This window comes from Pan paniscus, chromosome 15 (assembly GCF_029289425.2).
Source record: "Pan paniscus chromosome 15, NHGRI_mPanPan1-v2.0_pri, whole genome shotgun sequence".
Taxonomy (NCBI): Eukaryota; Metazoa; Chordata; class Mammalia; order Primates; family Hominidae; genus Pan; species Pan paniscus.
Genome location: NC_073264.2, coordinates 101,627,164 through 101,652,910, shown reverse-complemented (window position 1 = coordinate 101,652,910; position 25,747 = coordinate 101,627,164). Strand labels below are relative to the sequence as shown.

General features: G+C 45.2%; 1 protein-coding gene and 1 pseudogene across 4 annotated transcripts in view; both read right to left on the bottom strand.

Annotated features, from left to right (window-relative positions):
- The window catches only part of WDR25 (WD repeat domain 25), a 155,309-nt gene that overhangs the window by 28,836 nt on the left and 100,726 nt on the right, over positions 1-25,747 (bottom strand). For all 4 annotated transcript variants that reach the window (XM_003832861.7, XM_008958316.6, XM_014347668.5 and 1 more), the window contains exon 4: positions 17,740-17,870. In XM_003832861.7, the coding sequence (XP_003832909.1) occupies positions 17,740-17,870 (131 nt within the window). The remainder of the gene's footprint in view (positions 1-17,739; positions 17,871-25,747) is intronic.
- Positions 19,544-24,324, bottom strand: LOC117975896 (non-histone chromosomal protein HMG-14-like; annotated as a pseudogene).

Sequence of the window (25,747 nt, the reverse complement as noted above, 5' to 3'; positions counted from 1 at the left end):
TTTCCCAGCATCCTCCTCCAAGGAAAAGGCCCAAATGGCCCTTGTGAGCCCCCATATTCAGTGCCCCCATTCTCTGGTCCTCAAGTTCTCCATCCGTCAGGAAGGGCTGAGCTGTACCTTCCTCTGTCTTGGAGGGTATTTACTGGCTTGTTGCCATGTGGGAATCACAGGGCCTCTGACAGCTCCTGGGGTGCCTTACACAGGGGTTCCCACAGTGACAGCTCCTAGGTTCCCATTTTAGGTTCTTTCCCCCACATCCTGAGCGTCCACACTTATTCAGCAATAATTAATTCACTTCTCCCTTTAAAAAATTAATCAAAGACATGGGAGAATGTGTATCTGAGCTTCTGATCAGCCTGAGATGACCGGTGTTATCGCACTGGGTTAGAACATCTTCAGCCGAAAGCACAGGCACTTGATGTTTTGGCCAGGTATGCTGTCTGGCTGGGGGGAAGGTACAATCTCTGCTCCACTTTTAGCAAAACTGAAGACAGCTCATGATGGCCAATTATCATGAGCTCATGGAGGGCACAACCCTGTTGTGATCATCATCTGAAGACATCAAGATGGCCAGGAGCATTTATTGAACACTCTAAGTGCCATCCATCTTGCTAGGTGCCTTACATGTGACCTCCTTAATCCTCGTGACCACTTTGGGAAGTTGGGCTCGCCAGCTGCACTGTACAGTTGAGGACACTGAGGTCAGACAGGTGAAGTGCCCTGCCCACAATCATGAAGCGCGGTACAGGCAGAGCCACTGTCACACCTACTCCATGGCCTGACATTCGAGCCGGACCCCTCTGTACCATGCACTACACCAGGTCGCCCGGTGCACACAGTAGCTGCTCAATTAGTGTTTGCTGAATTTGAATTGAATCTAAACATACCCACAGAGAAACTGTCATGTTGAAGACTGTGAAATTTTAAATTACAGATACAAAACACAAGGGAAAGGAAGAAAAGCAGAAATAGACAATTACACATGTATTTGTGTGTTGATCCTCTCAAGTGAAAAATTGGTTTCCCTTACTTTATAGCGGAGGCACGAATTAAAACTAGGCTCTAACAATGCAGCCACCCCCAAGGGCAGCCCAACTCTGAAAAGCCCAGGCCCCTGCCTCGCAGTACCACCTGCAGCTGCCTCCTCCACGCACCCTCAACCCCAAAGAAGCCACGTAGGACAATGGACAGAGGCTCAGGCCTACTCTGAACAGAGATGGAGATGGTGAGGCTCGCTTGGCTGAGCCAGCGTCAAAACTGTGGGGGGCCCCAAAACCCCAGGCCCTGCCTAGCCCCAGAGAAACTAACTAGGGCACTGAGGGGAGGGGTCTATCTCTCTAATGAGGCACAGGGTCAACAGGGACCAAAAAAGGCCACTTTGTGGTGCACTGGCCTTGGGCTGGGCCACAGAGAATGCCCCGTGCCCGGCATGCCTCCATCTGACCATCCCCACCCCTCCTTCTCCACCCTCCACAGCCAGAGCCACTTCACCCTCGTCAGGTCCCTGGAAGAAGGGGCAGAAGAGGCGAGCTGGCCTGCCTCTAGGCCACTGAATTAGGGCAGGGCCTTCCCCGCAGCCCCCGCAGGTCCTGAACCACCCAGAACGGCAGCAGGAGAGAAGTAAGAGTGAGCAAGCCACCCCACTCTCGGGCCCCTCCAGTGTCCACACCAGGGGCACACACAATGCACTAGGAGGGAGCCGCCCCATCCAGTCAGGCTGGCCCTTCTCCTTGGTGCACAGAGAGGATGCAGCAGGTAAGAGAGAAGTAGGGGAGGAGGGTTGTGGCACCTCTAGGAAGACAGCAACCAGGTCCCAGGGAACCTCTGGGTGGAGCAGGGCCAGGCAGTCTTCAAGACCATTTCCCAATGCTTGTACCATCCCCCATCTCAGGGACAGCTCTGTCTCCCCACCAGACAGAGCTATCTGGTGTCAATTTCCAGTCCTTGTATCCCACCTGACTCCAAACACTGAATTCTACATTCACCAGGTGTGCAGTGAATCCTGGCCACCCCTTTGAGTTCTGAGGTGCTTGGCTGGGCTGATTAGCAAGGACTGGGAGCAAAGCAGAACACAGCGAACTTCACCCCCTGGGACCCATTCCACAGCCCAGGACAGGAGCTCTGGAAGGAAGGAGGCCTCTTGTGGCCCGTCTGCTCTATCTCCCAGCCCCACTTCCTTCCTGTCTCAAGAAGGAGGTGGCTTTCTTCCCTATACCCACCCTGCTCCCTCAGCCACCACCCCACCTCCAGCCCATCTCTCTGCACCAGTGCCTTCCTCCAGGATGCAGGTGAACATGCATAAGTCTCACCTACGCTGAAAACAAGCAAACTAACAAATGAACCCCATTCTTCAGGGTTAGCTGGCACTTCCACTTCTGGAAGGAAGCAGGCAGTGGTTTCCAGAACCTAAAAACCATGCTTACCTTTCGACTAATTCTGCGTTTAAGAATTATTGTGCAGAGAAGTTTGCCTTAGTGTTGTAATAAGGGAACCACTGGAAATCTTATAAACACCCAACAATAGAGGGCTGGTTAAATACATCTTGGTATAACATATTGAGTAATTATTAAAAATTATAGTATCCAAAAACCTTTTAACAATATGGGAAATGCTAATGATATTATAATAAGCTGAAAGACAATTATATAAAAATGTAAATACATATGCATAAAACAATTGAATGAAGGATACCGACTGTCATTGGTGGTTATGGCTGGGTTGAAGTTTAACGGGTTATCTTCTTTATATTTTTCCATTTCCCAAGTAGCCAACAAAGACCATGTATTCCTTTTCTAATCAAAACGAACATCTAGAGAACAACCACCTCACCCTCCATTCTGAAGTCATGGGCAGCACTTGGGTCTCCAGGTCTCCAAGGCCCTTTTTTGCCTCTACCCCTACACCCTGCTTGCACCCAAGTCACAGGGGGACCCCACGACAAGCCCTCTCATCGGCTCACAGCCCCACTCAGGCCAAGTAAGAGACAGAAGGGGAGGACAGGGCTGCCACTGGCCCGCATGGCACCTTGGTTCCTATTAGAGAAAGATACCCCTTCGAGTAGAAACCATTCCAAATCAGGGGCGTGGCCTGGCCAGCAGGGCTTGGAATGGAATCCAGACCCCACCTACCCCTCAGCAAGGTGCCTCTCTGCACTGTACAGACTGCACAACCTCACATGTTGGCCCTGGAAGAGGAGGACGCAGGGACTGGGGTGGTGGAGAAGGGAGACCCTAAAACTGCTGCAGAGGTTTCTGGCTGGGCCAGCAACTGGTTGGAGGTGGTGCCAGCAGCAGGGCAAGAGACATTTCCTGCAGCTTCTCTGAATCCTCTAAACTAGGAAGACACCCTATAAACAGCAGGTGCTCCGCAGTGTTCAATGAGCAAATGAGTGAGGTGAGCCAGAAAACCGACCTTTTTGAAAAAAAAGAAAAAATTCAAGACAAAGACTGTAATTAAAAACCAAGAAATCTGTTTGGTGGAAAAGGGGCATGCAGAGGGGAAAGAGAGCTATCCACTCCTCATCTCCCTTCTGAACTGGGCGTGGCAATGGCCCGCTTGTTACGGAACGTGGCCCTCAGTCTCCTCTCAGCACATCCATCTCCCTCCGCAGCCTCCGCGCCAGATTTGCAGAGAAGCACCAAGCAGTCTTCCCTCAGGGGTGTGAGAAAAGGCTGTGGCTGCCAGGAAAGCCTGCCCACTGACAGGGTACATGGAACATCCGTGTGCTTAAAATCACACAGCCATCAATACACTCCTGAAACTGGGAATCTATTTGTTGGGGCACAAATTGAATTTCACAAACTTTCCTAAAGTCATACAATCTTTGCAGAGTTATACTGCAGGTCCATGGAGGCTGGCACAATCACTTATTCAAGAAACAGTGAATGAACTGCTGACCAGGTGCCAGCACACACACAGTCTGGGGATACCAGGTTGGAAAAGACCATCATGTCTCCCAGCCCTCACAGGGCTCGCATCCCACCGGGGGACAACCAGGGGCTACAACCCAGGCTATCGAGCTGTGGAAGCAGCATCACCTGGCGGGGGGAGGGGGACACCCAATCCAGTCGGGCTTGGGAAAATTTCCTGGAGAGGAGACATCACTAGAGAGTTGGAGGACAGGTGACATTTAGCCAAAAAGAAGGGAAATTCAAGGGAAAAAGAAAAATATGTTCAAAATCGACCTGAGGCTAAATTGGAGCACACCTCCTGCAGCCCACCTCTCCACTGATGACAACTGAAATTCTGGACAAAATACAAAAAGCAACTCCCTGAGGACTCGAAAAGTAAACAAGAGCAGGTGGCTTGTGAGAGAGAGACAGAAACTCAGAGAAGTGACTAGTACAGAGGTGGGAACCTGATTTCTTTTTTTGTTTGTTTGTTTTTGTTTTTGTTTTGTTTCTTTTTTCTTATTTTTTCTAACAGCTTTGACCTGAGAGGAGGACTGTAGTGGAGCTGTGCTGACAGCTTCAAAGTATATGAAGCAAAAAAAGTCACAGAACTGAAGAGAAAAATACACAAATTCACAACTATAGCTGGAGATGTCAACACTCCTCTCTCAGTCACTAAAAGAACAAGTAGATTAAAAAACAGCAAGGATGTAAAAGAACGGACACCGTCATCAACCAATTGACCAAATTGCCATTTATAGAACACTCCACCCAACAACAGCAAAATGCACGGAGCATATGGAACATTCAACACTGCAGGCTATATTCTGGGCCATAAAGCTAACCTTAGCAAATTTAGAAGAACTGAAATACAAAGTATGTTTTCTGACTACAACAGGATTAAACTAGAAATTAATGATAGAAAGCTATCTTCCAGCCTGACCAATACGGTGAAACCCCATCTCTATTAAATACAAAAATTAGCCAGGCGTGGTGGCACATGCCTGTAGTCCCAGCTATTCTGGAGACTGAGGCACGAGAATTGCTTGAATCCAGGAGGCAGACTTTGCAGTAAGCCAAAATCACACCACTACACTCCAGCCTAAGGGACAGAGCAAGACTCTGTCTCCAAAAAAAAAAGAATTAAAGAAAAAAAGAAAAAGAAAAATCTGGAAAATCTCCAGATGTTTCCACATGCTTGGAAACTGAACAATACACTTCTAAATAGCCCACATGTCAAAGAGAAAGTCTAAAGAAAATTAGAAAGTATTTGTAATTGGATTAAAATTAAAATACAGCCAGTATATTATAACTAAAATTTGTGGGATATAGATGAAGTAGTGCTGAGAGGAAAATGTGTAGCATTAAAATGTTTATATTTAAAAAGATCTCAAATCAATGGCCTAACTTGCCTCCTTAAGAAATCAGAAAAAGAAGGGCAAATTAAATCCAAAGCAAGCAGACAGAAGAAAATAAAAATTGGAGCAGAAATTAAGGAAGTAGAAAAACAATAGAGAAAATCAGTATTTCTTTGAAATGATCAGTAAGATTGATAAAACTCTAGTCACAATGACTGAGTAAAAAGACACAAATACCATTATCAGGAATGAAAGAGGAGACATCACTACAGGCTCTAAAAATATCAAAAGAAAAAGAGAATATTACAAATCAGTGTATGTACATTAAGTTTCACAACTTAGATAAAATGAACCAATTCTTTGAGGCATGCAACTACCAAGTCTCACTCATGAAGACATATACAATCTGAATAGTTCTATATCAAACCTCAAAGAGATCAAACAAGAGACCACTTTGTACCCACTAGGATAGGTATAATATAAAAGACAAGTAAGAACAAGTGTTGGTGAGGATATGGAAAAATCAGAACCCTCATGCATTGTTGGTGGGAATATAAAATGGTGCAACCACTTTGGAAAACAGTCTAGCAGTTTCTCAAAAGATTACACATAAAAACAGCTACCAACCATATGACTTTGCAATTCTACTTCTAGGAAGAACCATGAGAAATGAAAACATATATCCACACAAAGACTTACAAACAAATGTCCAAAAATGGAAACAATGCAAACGTCCATCACCTAGAGAATGGAGAAACAAAATGTGTATATCCATACAATGGAATATTATTTGGTCATAAAAAGAAGCAGAAGACTTCCTGTTAATGGTCTGGCATGTAAGGAGCTTATAAATCAAAACTCTGTCCTAGCAAGTAAAAAGCTGAACAAACTGTAAAACTCTTCTCAGATCCACAAAAGAAGTGAGATCGCAGGGCAAACCACTGCCCCCAAAATTGGAGACACAGATAGGTGAATAAACAATCACAATGCATTGGAGCAGAAATTTCCACAGGAACCAGGGCCAGGAAACTGAATTATAATTGACAAATTGCTAGAGGCTCATTGTGGACAAGTCAGAGAGATTAAAAACTCTGGAAGACCTGGTCATCAGTGGCCCCCAAAATTTTGTGCATTTTACCTCCAGGAGCTACCAGGTTCTCACAGTGAAGACTGGAGAAAATCCCCTTATGTTTCCAGCAGAAGGAGAAAAATAACTACTTTGGGTTTTTTGGTTTTTTTGTTTGTTTGTTTGTTTGTTTTTGAGACGGAGTCTCACCCTGTCACCCAGACTGGATACAATGACACGGTCTCAGCTCACTGCAACCTCCGCTTCCAGGGTTCAAACCATTATCCTGCCTCAGCCTCCCAAGTAGCTGGGATTATAGGCGCCTGCCACCACTCCCAGCTAATTTTCATATTTTTAGTAGAGAGACAGAGTTTCACCATGTTGACCAGGCTGGTCTCAAACTCCTGACCTTGTGATCCGCCCTCCTCGGCCTCCCAAAGTGCTGGGATTACAGGCGTGAGCCACCGCGCCCAGCCAGAACTACTTTAAAATATAACAGAGCATTCTGTACTTCTTTTATGTATTTATCTTTGTAGAGTCAGGATCTTGCTATGTTGTTTGTTTGTTTGTTTGTTTTTGTAGAGTCATGATCTCGCTATGTTGCCCAGGCTGCTCTCTAACTCCTGGCCTCAAGCAATCCTCCTGCCTCAGCCTCCTAAAGTGCATTCTGCTCTTAATGAGGTCTGTACTGCAGAGAAATTAGTTAGCCAGAGTCTAACCTGCTGGGTTTATCACAGCCTAGCTGACCTGGGGGAAGGGGAATACCCAACCGCCACTGGCTCCCGCCTTCCACATGGGAGAAGGGAAATGCCCAATTCCTTCCCCTCTAGCCTTCTATGTGGAGGAAGAAAACACCCAGCTCCAGCCCATTCTAGCTTTCCTGTCCTATCTAAAGGGGAGAGGGGACTAAGAAGTACATGTGAGCTCACAGTCCAGAAGCAGACTCTCTAAAAGACTAACCTAGCCACAAGACACTTCCCCACCACCCCGACACTACACCACATTACTAAAGTCCTTTTTATAGCAGTTCCTTTTACCTAGCTCATCTTGTCTGGCTAGCAAGAAAGAATTGCAAGGCATAATAAAAGGCAAAAAACATAGCTTGAAGAGCAAGTATCAGAACTAGACTCAAATATGGCAGTGATGACGGAATTATCAGGCTGCAAACTTAAAACAACTATAATCAACATGCTAAGGGCTCTAACGGAAAAAGTAGACAATACGCAAGAACAGAAGGGCACTGTAAGCAAACAGATAGAAATTCTAAGAAAAGACCAAAAATAACTGCTTGAGATCAAAAGCACTGTAACAAAAATAAAGAACACTGCACTGCTGGGTGCAGTGGCTCACGCCTATAATCCTAACACTTTTAGGAGGCCAAGGTGGGAGGATCCCTTGAGCCCAGGACATTGAGGCTGCAGTAAGCTGTGATCACAGCATTGCATTCCAGCCTGGGAGAGAGTGTGAGACCCTGTCTCCAAAAACAAGAAATAAAAATTGAAGAATGCTTTTTATGAGTTTAGTAGCATGGATACAGCTGAGGAAAGAATCTTTGAGCTTGAGGATATCTCAACAGAAACAGAGCTGGTGTCTGGTGAAGGCACTCTTGCAGGTTTGCAAACAGTTATCTGTCTTCTCACCGTATCCTCACGTGGTGGAGAGAGATTCATCTCTCTCGTGTCTCTTCTTACAGGGGCACTATCCCCAGTTCTATGGGCTCCACCCTCATGTCCTAATTACCACCCAATGACTCCGCCTCCTAATATCATCACATTAGGGATTAGGGCCTCAACATATGAATTTTGGGGAGGACACAAACAGTCAGTCTATTGTACATGTCATTAAACATTTGTCCAAACCCATAGAATGTACAACATCAAAAGTGAACCCTAACGTAAACTATAAACTCTGAGTGACAACGATGTGTCACTGTGGGTTCACCATCTGTAACAGATGGGCCACTCTGATGCAGAATGATTATGGGGAGGTTGTGCATAAGAACGAGCAGAGGGCAAGTGGGAAATCTCTAGCCCTTCTGCTAAATTTTTTCTGTGAACATAAAACTCCTCTAAAAAATAAAGTCTAATTTTAAAAAAACATAAAGGAGTGAAGTCCTGATATAGGCTACAATGTGAATGAATCTTGAAAACATTATGTTAAGTGAAAGAAGCCAGTTACAAAAGACCATTTATATAAAATGTCCATAACAGACAAATCTATACAGACAGAGTCGATTTATGGTTGCCAGGGGCTGGGGCACTGGGGGGATAGGCATGGCTGCTAAAAAACGTGGTTTCTTTTTGGGGTGAGGAAAATGTTCTCAACCGACTGCTGTGGCTGCATAACCCTGCAAACACACTAAGAACTGAGTGAATGAGTGAATCAGTGAGTTGTACAATACAGAATAAATCTGTTACCAAAAAACATTTAATGAGTATTTACTTTAGGCCCAATGTGGTGGCTCACACTTGTAATCCTAGCACTTTGGGCTGACGCAGGAGAATCGCTTGAGGCCAGGAGTTCAAGACCAGCCTGCGCAACATAGTGAGACCCTTCTCTACAGAAAATTTAAAAATTAGCCAGGCATGGTGGCAGGCGCCTGTAGTCCCAGCTACGAGAGAAGCTGAGGCTGGAGGATACCTTGAGCCCAGGAGTTCGAGGATGCAGTGAGATATGATAATGCCACTGCACTCCAGCCTGGGTGACAGAATGAGACCATGTCTCTAAAGAAATTTTTTTAGTTAAAGTATATTAAGACAAAAAAATAACTAGGGCATCAAGCCCATGACTTTTTTGGACACTATTAGTTATGGCAAGGCTAAAATAAGTTTTCAAGTACAAGAATTGTAAATCAATAGTAAAAAAAATAAATAAATTTTTAAAAACCTTAAGAAGAAGCATGTTCAGTGCAGCACAGAGCTTATTTTAGTGGCAATATGTATTATAGAAGATTTATAAATTAGAATTACAGAAACATCATATTTATAGAATCAGCACAGGTCCAAAGAACCTGCTTTATATTTTCTGAAACTGCCTGCTGCATTTTTAAGGGCAAAAATTATCAAGTGGGGTGGGTGTTAATGAAAGTCTTGGAACATCGCCCTCTTGAGTGCCATGGGCCTCCCACTGTCATTCACTGAGCTTGTTGGCAGCTCGTGTATGGGTTTTAAACAGGGGTCTTCTTACACAGTCCCAGTGAAAGTGGTGCAGAGGGAGGCTGAAGAGGAGGACTGGGTTGCAGGGCAGGTCTCTGAGGTTCCAGATTCTGGGAACCAATTGCCCACTTCTGCCTAAGACTTTAGACAACCCAGGGGACACACAGGGACTCCCCAGCCAATTGTGAAGGCAGCCAGTGAAGCTGATGGATCCATTGAATATTGAAAGAAACAGATGTTTTCAGCAGTCCCTTCTACAGCTTTAAGACATGGACCGTCTAACTGGATTTTGTTGCCCCATGCCCTGGGACAATGCCTGGTTTCTGGTGGGGGCTCAGAAAATGTTTGTGACATGGATAAATGAAATGTGTCCTCTTCCTGCAATAGGGAGAAGCAGAAATTAGAGGAAGACCTGGGTTCAGATCCAATCCCGTCAATGGCTGCCTACCCTGCACAGACAGCTGAACCTTTCAGAACCAGTTTCCTTGCCAATATTTTGGGGGCAGGAAGGCTGCTCTCACAGATACGTTGGGTTCTGTTTTCAGGCCTGAGGTTACAGGGCTGTGGTCCCTCAGAACAAAACCCACCACTGTCCCATCCATGGCCAGGTCCTGACACCAGGCATGGAGCTGCACATGGCAGTGCTCAGTGAGCATGTGAATGCCAGGGCTGTCCATGCAGGCTTCTCCAAGAACAAAACGCACAGCCCTCACTGATAAATATTTAGTCATGTGTTGCTTAACGACAGGGATACAGTCTGGGAAATGCGTCATCAGGCGATTTTGTCATTGCGTGAACATCATGCGCTTACACAAACCTCGACGGTATAGCCTGCGACACATCTAAGCTAGAGGTCTAGCCTATGGCTCCTAGGCTATACATTTGGACAGCATGTGACTGTACTGAACACTGCAGGTGATCACTAGGTGATAGGAATTTTTCAGCTTCACTATAATCTTACAGGACCATTGTCCTATATATGGTCTGACATTGACCGAAACGTCATTATGTGGTGCATGACTGTATGTTCATTCAAGACTAAAGCTGAATTCACACTGTGAACAAGAGGATCTGTAAGGGTTTGGGCATCAAACCACCCCCAGTTCACAGTCTTACCCCACTACCAACTGGCCGTGTGCTTGTGGTGTGTAACTGAGCCCTTCCGAGCCTCAGGGCCCTGACAGAGGAAGGGGATGGTGGCAGCACCCAGTCCACCTCCCAAGAGGCCACGAGGAAATGAGCCATCGCGCACGCAGCGTGCACAGCGTGATGCCTGCAGGAGGCACACTGTGGTCAGCACTGGCTGCTGAAAGGGGCTCTCGAGATCATCAGGGGCTCCACCACACCCCCAGTTGACAGATGAGGAAATGGGAGCCAGGAAAGACAAGGAACAGCCTCGGGTCCTACATCTTTGCCTCCATTAGGCTCCTACTCTCATCTGCATTCAAAGTTTAGCTTGCAGCAAAGCTTAGTCAGGACTGTGGAAAGCACAAAAAGTCCAAATAAAAAGCCTTTTTAATATAAAACAGATGAAAGAGACAAATGGAGAGTAATCAAAATCTCATTAGGGCAAATAAGCAACTTGCCTACAATGCCACAAAACTGATGGCACTTTGAGCCAAGTAGACGAAGCCATCTCTCAGATGGCCACCATCACAGGAGTGCAAATCTCAAAGACAGTCTCACCCACTGGGGCAGAAGCCCCACAGAAACCACTCTGAATTTTCACTAGGCACCCATACCATGGCCCCCAAATCTGGCTATACATTAGAATCACCTGCAGAGTTTTCAAAAACCTGGATGCCTAGGCCACCCTGGGCAGCAATAGTTTCTAATGCTCCCTGGGTAGCTCTGGCCCGTGCCCTAGATCAGTCAGGTCAGGCCAGCCCAGCCACCACCCGCTGCTTTACCAGTTCCTATTACTATCATCCTGAGATCACTCCCATCCAAGGAAGGATGCCCACAGGAGGGGAAGGAGATAAGCAAATTAATGACAGTGGCTCAGCCTCCGTTCAACTGGCCAGGATAATTACTTGTGATTTTAAGAATTGGTCTTGATTAGAGCTATCAGTCATTCATGCGACAGTTTGCGCCCTTCCTGCCTCCCCTCCCTCCCTACTATGTGCTTAGCACTACGCTGGATGCTGGGAATACCATGGTAAATGAGGCACAACTCTTTCCCTCAGGGAGTCCACATGCTACCAGAATGCTACAGCATACTAGTGATGGGCTAGGATCATAGGAAGCTGAGCTGAGGGCCCACACAGGCCCAAGGGTGAGCCACCCACTCCCCTGTCACCTGCATGTTAGGACACGTGCCTGCAGAGGGTGTGGGACAAAGCTAGAGAAGGAGGTCAAGAAACCAAGTCAAGATCTGGAAGTCAAAATGTCCCTTTACAAATTTAAAAATAATAATAAAAGTAGGAAGAAAAGATGTAGAACAAGCATGAAATATTGACGATTAGTGTCAATGTGACACCAGGGTGTGCTGGAGAAAGTGAGCTGGCCTGTCAGAGCTGGTTTTATCATGAGAGTCCCAGAGCAAGCAGAGAATCGGGGTTTTAGAGGTGCAGCCTTCTCTGGAGGAGTAAAGTTGGCAGATCTGAATGCATCTGCAACTCTTTTTCTCAGGCGCAGAGTAGGAGCTAGACAACAAAAGAACCACTCGACCCCTAGCCTGCCCAATGTCACCCTGCACATAGAAAGAGAGGAGGAACTGGGGCAGAGTCCAGGCTGCCAGCTGCAGGAGCCACATGTCCTAGATTTTCCAGGGCTGCTCCAATTTCCAGTGTTCAATCTTGCCTTAACTGAGAGGTAATTTGCTGAGGTTGGGGTTCCATAATGTAGTCCTGCAAAAAAGGTGATTCACCAAATTTGCTATATAAGCTTTCTTAACAAATCTGATTCATATTACAAAAGGAGAATTTATTTTTATTACTTATCCTAACTTTTGGTTCAAAATACATAGTCATCTTAAAGTGAACTTGAAAGTGGCTCTACCTTGGAACATTCCCCACACTGCTAGAGGGCCCAGTACAGCTGAGTCCGTGTCACAGGCTTCTCCTGCAATTCTACAGCTTCCATTCTGTGCTGGGCACAGAGCCACAGCACCGCAAAGCTGGAAATGCAAGAGACTCATAACTCTGTTATCCACCAAACACCGGGGAGCAGAGGAGCTCAGCCTCAGTGGAGGACTACAGTGCTTTGATGGCCACACCATATCTCATCTGACACAGGGTCTCCCAAGTCCTCCTGCCTCTGTCCACACTTCTGGAATGACTCACTACAGCTGAATTCCAGCTAGCCTTCATATCCCATTTGTCAGAGGGGCCATGCCCTCTATGTCGATCCCAGGGTGGCCACTGCCCCTGAGGTTGTGGGCAGGTGGGTGCTCCTGCAGGCCTCTATCACAATGACAGTGGCGGCTGACCCCATCAGCTCACTCCAGGTTATCTTGAACACCTGCTCTGGTCCAGGCCCTGTCGGGGATGCCAGGCACAGAGGTGACTCAGGCTCCCACACCAAGCGGCTGTAAATAAACACCTGTGGATAAAAGTGCCCACAGATCAAGAGTGATCGTTGTCCCTGAGATAGGTCACAGATGGTGCAGGCTAATTGAGGATAAGGTTCAAATGAGAGAAGCAAGGGACTTTTAAGTTCAGAGGCCCTTTGGTCCCTAGCTTCTCAAAATGTGGTCCATATACTATCCTCCCCTTCATTTCCTGGGAGCTTGTTAGAAATGCAGGATCTTATCCCAACCTGGACCTGCTGAAACAGAATCTGCATCCTAACAAGAGCCCAGGTGCTCTCCTACACAGGTGAGTTTGAGAACCGCTACTTTGGAGGTGTGGCTTGGCCTGCCACTTTACGATACCAATTTAAAAATTGTGAATCAGAGAGGCTTTTGCTTAAGGAATGTGGCCGAAATCACCCAGCCAAGCAAGTAGCAGAGGGAGGACGTGAGCCCAGGTCTCCTGCAGCTCAGGCCAACGGCACTATAGGCTCAGGGGCTTCTGCAGAAATTGACCCTCACAATACTATAAAGGTCAGACCACAGGCATCCTGGGTTCCAGACCACACCCATGTTCAAGCAGACTGCTGGGAGGAAGAGGGGTCAGAGGATGCTGCAGCAGCGGCAGGAAGCCAGTTTCAAGTAAGTACGCACAGCTGGTTTGTGCAGAACACATCCTGCCGACCTCTGGAGATGAAGTCAGGCACTTTGCAGTAATGAGATGTGCTACAAACATCAAACCCGAGGCGGAGAGATCACCCAAGATCAGCCAAGAAGAGGAGACAGGGAGCCAAACAGCCCATTTGCTGTAATGAATTGGGCTAGACTAGAGAAGTCCAGAATCTTGACACTTAGCACTTGGCTACATTTAAGGAATCATAAAATCTCATGACTGGAAAGTAACTAAAAAGTTGTATGTTCCAACTACTCACTGTGCCCTAAGATCCCAGGGAGAGGTTGTCTGGCCTCACTCCCCTCAGTTCTGTTGGCAGAAACCTACTCCTTACCTTCACAATGTAGGCTTGCTTTGACCCAGAAATTTTCATTCTGAGATTCAAGCTTAAGGAAATAAATCCCAAATGTGGAAAAAGCTATATGCAAAAAGATGTTTCTTACAGTGGAATGTGTAATAAAGTCAACCTTGATAGTTTGTTTGGAGATTGTAACAAGAGAGAGAAACAACTTATACACCCCCGACTGAAGGAACAGTTCCCACCTGGAAAACACATTCTCTGAGCACCTGGTTTCTGCAAGGAACACAGAATGGGGTAAGACACCTACCTTGTCAGCCAGCTCAGGAGGATTAGTCCTGACAATCAATAGGGTGACAGATGTCAGAATCACATCTCTCTTTACCAAGGTCAGCCAGATCTTAAATATCTTTGGTTTTGTGGGCTATGTGGTCTCTGTTGCAACGAGTCCACTCTGCTACTATAGTATAAAAGCAGCCACAGATGATACATAAATGAGTATAGCTGTGTTCCAATAAACCTTTATTTACAAAAACTGGCAGCAAGCTGGACTAGCCTCAGGCTATAGTTTGCTGACTGCTGGTCTCTGTCCTCACATCTATTAATTTTAAATGGCAAAAGTTTTTTAAATCTCCTACATGTCTAATGCAGGGAAATGGTTTAATATGTTAAAGCATTCATCTGATTCATTTGATCCATAGATACTTACTGAGTTCCTGCCTATGCCAGACATTGTTCTGAGTCCTGGGGAGAAGCAAGGCAGTGAGTCAGGAACACCCTGAGTCAAAGGAATATGACTGACGACCTTACGAGGGTCTGCACTAACAAAGAATATCCTTCTAATGCTACATGAAAAGCAAAACACAAAATTGCGTATACAAATAAAACCAAATAGTGCTTTTATAATTTTTTTAAAAACCACAAGAGGAAAAAAAAACAGAAAGAAGAATATCAAAATGTTGCTAATGTTTACCTTTGGCTGCTTGGACTCCCCCTCCTCTCTTTACCTGAATTTCCCAATGTTATCATATGATTCTGTATTACTTTTACAACAAAACATTCCTTCCCCACTGTATTTAAAAGGGAAGGCCTGTCTTGGTTTAAGCTAAGGTCTGTGTTCCTCCTACTTACACCTGCGATTCCCACCGCGGTCCCTGAAAGCAGCTGGAAAAAGCCAAGCTGCTCACTTCTGGATGTTCACATACACGCCCAGGCTGAGCCAGAAGGTTCAGCACCTGGGACAGCGCCACAGGAGCCCACAGGGATAAGAAGTGAGCAGCCCCAGGCAGGAGTCCCTGGAGGGCAGGGGGCTGTGCCTCCTCCCTGGTCCTCCTGCCGAGTCCATTTGAGACACATGGGCAACACCTGTCTAAGCAGGAAAGAGTGTTGTCCCCTGAGCCCAACTGATGCAAATGGAACAAGCCCCGTGACCCAGTGGGGGAGGATTGTTGGTAGAAAGGAAGTAAAAACAAATACTGCACAGATCCCTTAGCCACATTACTATCTTGGGAGAGACTCGCAAACATGCCAACACCAGTCACAGCAACATCTGCTTCTAATTGCTTCTCCCCCAGCATTTTCAGAGCTCGTCAGCTGGCATCTGCCCTGGGAAAAAATCCGGTATTTTTAACAAATGCTTAAATCAGATGGCGTCCTTGGTGAGTAATTTCTTACGTGTTTGGTCTTTGAGGCTAAAAACAGTAAGCGCACCCATAAGGGACGTGGTTGTCAGGAGTGGCTGGGTGCTCAGGAGGTCCCACTTCAAACGGTATGACTAAGAGTTTCCAGTTCACAAGGCACGTTCAAATGTTTTCTTTCACTTGTCATGTATTTAGATCCTAAATATAACGTGTTTTGGCGGTTTTTTTTTTTAATGCCACTGTGTCCACTTCTTTATGGGTAATTTCCTCTCTTTTCCAAATATTTTTATAAGAAAGTTCCTTTGTAAAAGAAAAATGTGTGATTTTTTTTTTAAAGACTACATCTATCTATGCTCCCACTTGTGAGTACTTTAAGCAAGATCTCATGTACAGACAAAACTTCCCATTCTCTGTCAAGAAAAGTCTCTGCATTTAGGCTCTCCTCAACAAACCAGCAGCCCCTTCCAACTGCCAGTCAGGAAAGGGTCTTCCGGTGCCAGCCAGTCTGAAGCAAGAAGGCAAATTTGGAATCTAGGCCTTGGGGGCTCTGTCTCACCCTCCTCCCTCTGGAACACATGGACAGCCTCTACTCAGGACATATCTGCTTGGATGCTGCACCTGTCTAGGACCAAGGCAGATGTTCACAAACCTCCCGTGGCTCCCCACTGTTGAGACCAAGACACACAGCGTTGAAAGACTCTCTGCCCAGGCCACCTCGCTGTGTGAAGCCCACGCCTAGCCAAGTCCCCACAGACATCCTGTGTTCCCACCTCCGGTATCTGCACTGTCTGCATGACTGCCTTCCTCCGGCATTTACTCAGTCAATCATGATTCACACAGTGCCAACTATGTGCCAGGCACTGTTTTAGAAGCTAGATGTCAGCAGCAAACAAAACTCTCTGCCTTCAAAGAGCTTACATTCTAGAGGAGGGAAATAGGCAGATGAATGAACACATAAAATCCATAATATGTCAGGTGATGGTAAATGCTATGGAGAGAAATGAGATAGCAGAGGGGACTAGCGGATGCTAGTGGGTTTTGGGCAGGGGGCACCTCGCCGAGAGGTAATATGTGAGCAGAGCCCCATGACAGGGGGCAGCAAGCCTCTACTTAGGAAACAGGCAGAAGAGCCTTCCAGGCAGAGGGAGCAGCAGGTGCAAAGGCCCTGAGACAGGAATGTGCTGGTATGTTCAGGGAAGGCAAGGAGCCTAGTGGGGCTGGCACTGATGAGAAATGCTGACCTACCCCCAGGCCAAGGAGGATCATTTAGGCCTTGTGGATCATCAGAGACATTGGCTTTTACTGTAAGAACAGAGCCTGGAGGATTCTGATGAGAGGAGTGACGTGTCTGAGTCACACTGTAACAGACCAGTCTAGCGGCTGTGTTGAGAACAGCCTGCAAGGGGCAAGGGGGAAAGTGAGAGATCAGATGGTAAACTCCTGCAACCATCCCAGCGAGAGACAACAGCAGAGCTACAACAGCTGATGTGGGGAAAAATGTCCAAGTTTTGGAGAATTTGCTAATGGTTTGGGTATGGGAATGTGATGCAAAGAGCAGAGACAGGGCTAATTCTGATGTTTTTGGCCTGAACAACTAGGGTGGAGCTGCCATCTAGTAAGTGGTGACGGTAAAAGGCACAGCAGGTTGTAATAAAGGATGGGGATGGAAATCACAACCAGCCTTTAAGACTGAGGAAAAATGATTCCTCTAAGAAGTCTTCCCACAGCAAGCTAAAAGCACTTACCCCCTCCCTTCCTCTCTCTCGCAAGCATGCAAACAAGTGCACACACACACACACACACACACACCAATTCTCTGTACCAAAGTTATCTGTACCTGCACATTATTCCCTTGAGTAACCCAGCAGATGCATTTTATATCATCTGGAAGCATTTGTGCACAGTAGGTGTTCAACAAATATTTTTAGTAATATGCTGCATAAAATTGCACCTTTGATATTTTAAGTCTGACAACTCAAGAATGTTCTTTCAAAACATCTAAAAATTATGCTTAGCACTGATTAAATATTAAGTGGTAATTATTCCACCTCAAGGGTCCTATATATAGATGCTGACCTGCCCCCAATTATTCAAATTGTCGAAACAAGCTCTCCTGTGGAAAGGCCAAGTTAGGAATATGGCTATTACCTTGCCAGTCCTTATATCCCAAGCTTTCATTTCAGAACTGAAGCCTCCACATAAAAAGATGTTGTGGTCTTTTGGATGGAATTTCAAGGTAGTGATTCTAAAGTCACTTCGACCACTAAATAGCTGGGTTCCTACAACACAAAAAGAGAAGAGAGGGTTAGAAAGTACTTAGGTCACAAAACAAATATCTTAAAACTAAGATGCCATCTGGTATGGGGCTCATAGCAAACACAGCTCCCCTGGGCCCAATGTAGCCCAATGGACACTTTTTGGAAATATGACAGCGGTGGCAGCAAGATTTGCCCTTATTCTCTGTTTCTCTGGCCAGCCCACCCTTGACTAGCTGAACATCCCCTCCCCCTGGGCTGAGCTTAGATGGGTGGATCGATGAGTGCACCTTTCACATTTGCTGTAAGCATGACATGCATTAGCTCATATAAACCATGCAACGACCCTATGCCCACCTAACAGCCAAAAACCAAGCCCAGGGAGGTCATGGAACATTTCCAAGGCTCTACAGTTAATACAGTAGATTATTTATCTGGGAGTCTAAAAACCAAAAACAGGATTGTTCTAAGGTGATACTTTTCAGGATCAGCCACTTTATAATAATGGATGAATGGTTTGCTATGGAGCATGGCAGGTGGGGTGGCCTGAGACGCTGGGCGATAAATGAGAGTGGCCATCATGGTGGCCCAAGCACAGATTGGATAGGGTGGTGTGGGCCATTGGGGGTCTCACTGGCTCTACAGGACACGAGGCAGTCCTTGTCCTTTATAAATACATCATAAACTGTTGTCAAGCATTTATGTGCATTAGGTAAGTGTCTGTGTATGTACATATATATACATATGGTGTGGAAAACGTCTTTTTTATCACTATGATCTTTTAGAGGTAAGCTATATAAACTTCAAAAACATCAATCATTTGGAGCAGGTCAAAGCTGGTCCTCCTTCCACTGCCCAGTGCAGCCCCCATGTCCCAGAGCACTGGCTGTCATTCTTGTCTGTCCACACCTCATCCATCTGAAACTGCATCAAGAAGGCAGACTGGCCTTGGGGAGGTGTTCTCACTGTGGGAGTCTCTGAGTGCCACCCCCATATATGTCCCCCACAGGCAGGGCTCACACAACAGGCACAGCAGCTGCCCCACGCCACCCAGCCAGAAACGTGGAGGAGGCTTCGCTCAGAGGTGCCACAAGGGCTCCCACAGCGCAGGAGGAAGAACCTTGACTGCCTTGTACCCGTAGAAACTCCCCCATGGGACTGAGCAGTGGGCTACTTAGGGACACGGGAAGCTGGTGGCGAAGAAGACCATGAAGACACCGAGGTCTCAAGCATCATTTCCACTCACGGGAACCCAGGAAGCAGCACTTGCTCATTCAATTCAGAAAGCACAAAAGGTTGCCCTGCTTTGTGTTCTGTGACCCCCACACATTAGTGAAGGGCTCTACCAGCTCACCAGGTGTGGAAATGAAAGTCATCAATCAGTACTCAAGACAGTCACAGCAGAAGGCTTTCACAGACCCAATCTGCCTAGATCCGTGGTCTCCAAGCTATTATAGTTTGACAGTACGCCCCATCCATGAAAAACCTAAGGCACATACCACCAATATATAGATATTTGTTTTAAGTTGAATAATGTGCTTCTGTACCAACATATTATAAACATTTTTTAAAAACCAAAAATAGAACTCTTTAAAGGATGATGCAAGGATAAAAGTCAATATTTTAAAATATATTTTAATATACCCTTATTAAGAGAATCAATGAACCTCTCTGAAATCATCTGAATTATGTAATACTATTTTTAGTGAGAGCAACAGAATTGAATATGCTTCCATTTTTCTTAATGTAGGGAACTTTTTGTGATTCAGTTATTTGAATGTAGTCTGGTTGCAGGTAGGTTCAGTTTATCCACTGAACTCTATCAAAGCCGACAAAGTTTCTTGCACGCAGAGATGCCCAGACCTAGATGGAAGATATTCACCACTGGCCACATGGGAGACATTTTCCACTTCTTTTTTTTTTTTCTCTTTCATAATTGAGATTTTATTGGTTGAGGATCGTGCAGACATTTCAATTTGTACACAATTCTTAACACATGTAACAAAAATCTAAAAAGCCATGTATTGTAATTATTTTTGAAAGTTATTCCAGTGACTTTCCAGGTCAAAATTTGGAAGCAAATTGTCCTTAAGAGGCTATCAAGTACCAGTATCTTCACATGCTGATCAGCTGTTACAGACGTCCCACCAGCTCACAACTGAAGAGCACCTACACTACATATTCCAATCTGTAATCTTTCACAGCACAGTAACAAAGTTATTAGGAAAACAGGACTACCACAACCAAAGATTTACAGAGTCCACACAATTCTGACAGGGAGAGCAATGACCAAGGAGTGGTTTTCTTTAGGAAACAATTCTACTAAAAAACAACAAGGGAATAGAAGTAATTTAAAACATTCAAGACGTTAAATGCAGGACTGACTCCATATGGCCATTTAACATGCTTTGTATTATAGGATATAAAAACTAACCCCCCATGTATGGAATGTTAAGCTGACAACCAAGACAGTCAAAGCCTCCCATAATTCAATATCCCACACTATTTTCTGGTTGTACCAAAAAGTAAACAACCAGCAAATGATTTCACCTCTTAAAAAAAAAAAAAAAAGCATTTACACTTAAAAAATGGGATGAGGTGGGATTCCCTCCTTCTTAAAAATGTTTCTAGAGCTACTAAAAAACTTGCATTTACAAAATAGTTGATAAAAATATTCCTCTGGATTGTACAAGAAGGGAGACAGGGACCACTGATAAGATATGGTATATGGTATTCTATCAGACTTGGTTTCTTGCTCTCCTGCTTCATCAGAGGCTGGACTCTCCTCAGTTTTCATTTCCCCATTTTCTGCAGGTAACTCTACTTTAGTTTCTTGGTTAACCACTTTGGCCTGTTTTCCCTTTGCTCCCCTTTTCCCTTTTTTTTTTTTTTTTTTTTTTTTGTTTGCACTTTTTTGTCTGAAGATTTATCCTTCGCTGCTGCCTTTTTCAGCTTCAATTCCACTTTTGCAGGAGCAGGTTTAGCTGACAACTGCACTAGTCTCCTCTTGGGCTCTTCCTTGGTGGCCCCTTCAGCAGAGCTGACCTTCCTCTTGGGCATCCTGGCAATGGGGAGGGCGCATGCCAGGTGCCTGCAGGCCACGGGGCACCGAGAGCCTTTGCAAAGCTGGGCTGCCTGGACATTTTCCACTTTTATCCACCATCGAAGCAAAGGATTTTGTGAACATTTTGCTAGTAAAGCCCCATTTCCCTAATGTCAAATAATGGCTCCTGCAACTAATCAGGTTAATAATTGCATTATCATATTTGTAAGCACCCAGCTCAAAATCCACTGAAATTTTCACTTAAAGGATTTTAAAACAGATTAGAAAAACACTGTTCCCAGGTTAAGGGTGAAGATATTCAAGATTTTAATAGGTGACAGATCATTTTTGGCAACAAAAATCACATAACAATGGAAACAAAAACATCTGTTTTCAAAATGTTCTCTCCATAGTAGAAATTTTTTAGAAAGTAGTTACTCTTTCATCCTTTGTTCAAGCATCACATTTGCCATGATGGATAATAAAGTGTGTTGATCTTTTTTTTCTAGTATCTTCTGGGGGCCTAAAACTGGTAGTCACTTACCAACAGAGAAAATTTTAGAAATACTTGCTTTTTTGTAAATGAAGAATCTATACCTCTTTGAGCTCCACAAGCCCCTTGACTATTTTGCTACAAGATGCAGTGCAGATAGCACAAGAGATTTTCATGGTCACTCTGTGTCATCACAATGTTGTCAAGAACTGGCTGCTTTAGGCCATCCGACCCGTATGGAGAAGGGACTGTAAACAACACCCTAACGGTCCAGCCTGAGGGGAGTAGTGAAGACAAATGTGGTTTTCTGCCTGATGGGATGCTGAAAAGCCACTGAAAACTGGAATCACAAACAGCAGTCTTTGGCAAGATGGACAATGCTTGATTCCTATTCTTCAACTACAAGAGTATAAAATGGGAATTGATACGAAGCAGTCCCCGACCTTTTTGGCACCAGGGACAGGTTTTGTGGAAGACAATTCTTCCATGAACCAGGGGTTGGGATGGGGGTGCTTTCGGGATGAAACTGTCCCACCTCAGATCACCAGGCATTAGTTAGATTCTCATAAGAAGAGCACAACCTAGATCCCTCGTATGCGCAGTTCACAATAGGGCTCCGCTCGTATGAGAATCTGACGCTGCTGCTGATCTGACAGGAGAAGGAGCTCAGGCGGGAATGTTCACTCACCCACTGCTCACCTCCTGCTGTGTGGTCTGGTTCCTAATAGGCTATGGACAGGTACCAGTCCGTGGCCCAGGGGTTCGGGATCCCTGTTGATATGGACAAAGACTGGGAAGAGATTCACTGAAATGAAATGAATTGTTCTAGGGGTAGTAAGATAACTTTTTAAATTATACGAACAGATTTGTTGTAATACTGTTTTTCTAATAAATAAAGATTTTTTAAGTCATCAAGGAGATGGGCAGACTTGTAAGATGATGGTCTTTGTGCTATGTCCCTCTCATTAGATCAGCAGACAAACGACTCTCTCAAGTAAACCAAAAAACTGCTTCTTGGTGAATTGATCTAATTGGAAATCTGGTATTCCTAAAAAAAAAAATGTACTCTTCTTTTCCTTTCCTGGAACTCAAGGTGGTACATAAAGCCTTCTACAGAGCATGACAAACCCCACCTTTTAAGCTACAATTGGTGATCAGAAACCAACCGTGATATGCCCAATTAGCAAGTCCCCCTGCTCAGGGAGCACAGGCAGAGGGCTGTCCCCTTGGTCCCCATGTGCCTATGCCAGGGACTCAGAGCAGCAATGTGGCAGCACAGAGGTCCCAGGACACTCGCTTCAGCCAAGCGGCTGGGGGTCATCTGGAGACTGCAGGCAGGGACCACCATCACAACCCCTAGACAGAAAAGGAGGACACGGATACCACTGCAGTCCCCACACCACCGAGAAGGCCCAGGACTGCCAAACTCTTTCTCCCCACAGGGACAACTGCACTTATTGCTGAGAACATTCAGTGGCCGGCTTCTTGCTCACTTGGAATTCATTGCCAATCCTTAAATCCAAAAGGAAACACAAACTCTCTCTGCCTGGAGAAAAAATGTTCCTTATTTTTTAGACCATAGCATATAACCATATGCTTAATTTCAGAAATGGCAGTGAATTATCCATATGTTTTTTTCAAAAGTGCAGTGATACAGTCTTGCCAACAATGGGGAAGAAAGATGAGAGAAAATGTGAAAGCTGAATTGCTAAAAGACGATGATCGAACTTTTTCTGCTAAAACAAACAAACAAAAAATCTGAATGTTATTTTTTCCTCAACCCCCTAAAGAGATTGAAAATCTGTCTTTTAAGTATTTCCATTTAGAAGATAAGCTGTAGTTTATACATTTTTCCTATTTGTACTTATAATAACTAGGCCCTTACTGCTTTTCTTTGTTAAAAGGGCTCAAAACTACAAGATTTTTAAATTTTTTAGTAAGTTTCTGGATACCTAGTGAAAAGACTAAGGTAGAAATCTTGCTAACTAAGAAGTTCTCAGATAAGACTTTGTTTCAGAAATTAGGGCCATAGCCATCATTATCTGGCACAATGTTGGAAGCAGGAGACAGTATAGCTGAGGAGTTCAGAGCCACGCAGACCCAGATCCCATCCCAGCTCTGTCACTTCCAGTGGAGGGGCCTTGGGCAGGACCTTGCACTGCTCTGTCTCACACTCTTACAAATGTAAGGTCGTCATGAGAGCTAAATGTAACGCGGTGCATGAAGCCTTCCAAAGAGCATGGCAAAGAGCAATCAACAAAAGGGAGCTATTATAGTTTACAAAATTAAACCCCAAATTATTGAATTCACAATTGGTTCAATTACAAACTAAAACCAAGGGATACAGGTTTTTTTGTTTGTTTGTTTTTGTTTTGTTTTATTTTGTTTTTTTGAGACAGAGTCTCGCTCTGTCGCCCAGGCTGGAGTGCAGTGGTGCTATCCGGCTCACTGCAAGCTCTGTCTCCCAGATTCATGCCATTCTCCTGCCTCAGCCTCCCTAGTAGCTGGGACTACAGGTGCCTGCTACCACACCCAGCTAATTTTTTTGTATTTTTAGTAGAGATGGGGTTTCACCGTGTTAGCCAGGATGGTCTCGATCTCCTGACCTTGTGATCCACCCACCTCGGCCTCCCAAATTGCTGGGATTTCAGGCGTGAGCCACGGCGCCCGGCTGGGATACAGGTTTTTAAATAGCAATAACCTCCACAGATTAATGCTTTTTCAGCTTTTCTCATGAGGCTTTGAAAATACAACGCCCTGGGCTGCCCTTTACATTTGTTAAAGAGATATGGGTAAAGTCTGGAAAATATTCATCAGTGAAATATCTTGAACATGAACACTAGCTGTGCCAGAGGAGAAGGTCTTAACTTGTCAGACGGGCTCTTCCTCTCTACCTTTTCATAAATCAAGGAGCTTGTTTGGCATATCCTCTCCTGGGCAATGTTACTTTCAGCGCAATGGTTAGCTGTTATATAACCTTTAACCTTAAGACCATCTTGCTTGTTTACCTGTTTGTTATAGAAAATTCTGTTTATTCACTGTATGCTTATTATAGGAAACTGAGTTTTAAAATATGTAATCCACTAGCACTGACTTTATTGATCTCATTATAATGAGCTCAACCAGTATAAAAACTGTTTGGATCTTCTTGGAGCTAGGAAAAATCACTTATTTTCTCCTTGAATCAATAATGATACAAATAAAAAAATTGTTAAAGCAAAAACAAGTTTAAAACACAATGCAGAAATTCCATTTGTTCTACTGACTCTATGACCAGTGCTTCCACCCCCGTATGACTGTGATAAGGCATCTGGGAACTCTGGAACAGTGGCTCCTCCAAGCTGCCCCTCTTCCTTTCTCAGGTGGAGACATCCAGCTTCCCAAAGTGACCAACCATGTGGCCGGGGCAGCACCACCTGTCCATCTTGCTAACTAAGAAGTTCTTAGTTAACATAGAAGTTGCAAACGTCTATACTAGGAATCCTATCATCACGCAGGGCTCCAGGCCTGTGAGGGCCTTCCTCTTCCATTCAGCATGACTGACTCCCAGCCTAGTTCCTGGCACATAATAGGTATTTCGTCCAGGCCACATGAAACCCAAGTATGGGTCTCCAGGAGAGAAAAGAGAAGCTCATGCCCCCCTCTCCAGGGAGCTCAGAGGCAGCCCTGGCAAAGCAGTTCACAGTCAAGGAAGGGGAACAACATTTATCAGGAGCCTGTTACCTCCAGGCCTGTCTGGAGCTTGCACGCATCACACGGCACCCTGGGTGGTAGGTGTAATTAACCCATCTCTCACAGCCAGGGAAATGGAAGCTCAGCGAGGTGAGAGACTCGCTCAGAGCCACATGAGTCAGCCACGCTGAGAAGGAGACTGGCCCCGTCTAATCTCAAGGCCAGCTCTCGGCACCCTACCTTGCATCGCCGCCAGTTATTCGTGACCTTTGCTTCTCCTAGTGCTTTGTTCACATCCACAGACTCATGAACATGTAGGAAAAATGTTGACAAGGGAAAGCTTATGCTGTTGGCTTGTGGTAATTGAGCTTGTGTTTCCAGGCAGTAGGCATATGACTCACTTCGCTAAAATCAATACCGTTACACTCATCCTCTGGGAAGTATTCAGCCAGCTATAAATTTAGCCATCCTGACTCAAAGTTAACGAGAAAAGAAACTTACTAACTTTCAAATCAAACTTTATGCATCAGAAACAGGGGCCATCTTAGCAATCCGGGCAAAGGCCTGGGAAGGGTCTGGCCTGAGAGCCAGCTGGGCCTGCATCTGAACATTCCCCATCAGCTGTGGCCCTGCATCGGCCAGCAATCCTCTCCAGCCCTGGTATCCTCATCTGTAGACTCAGGACCACAAAAG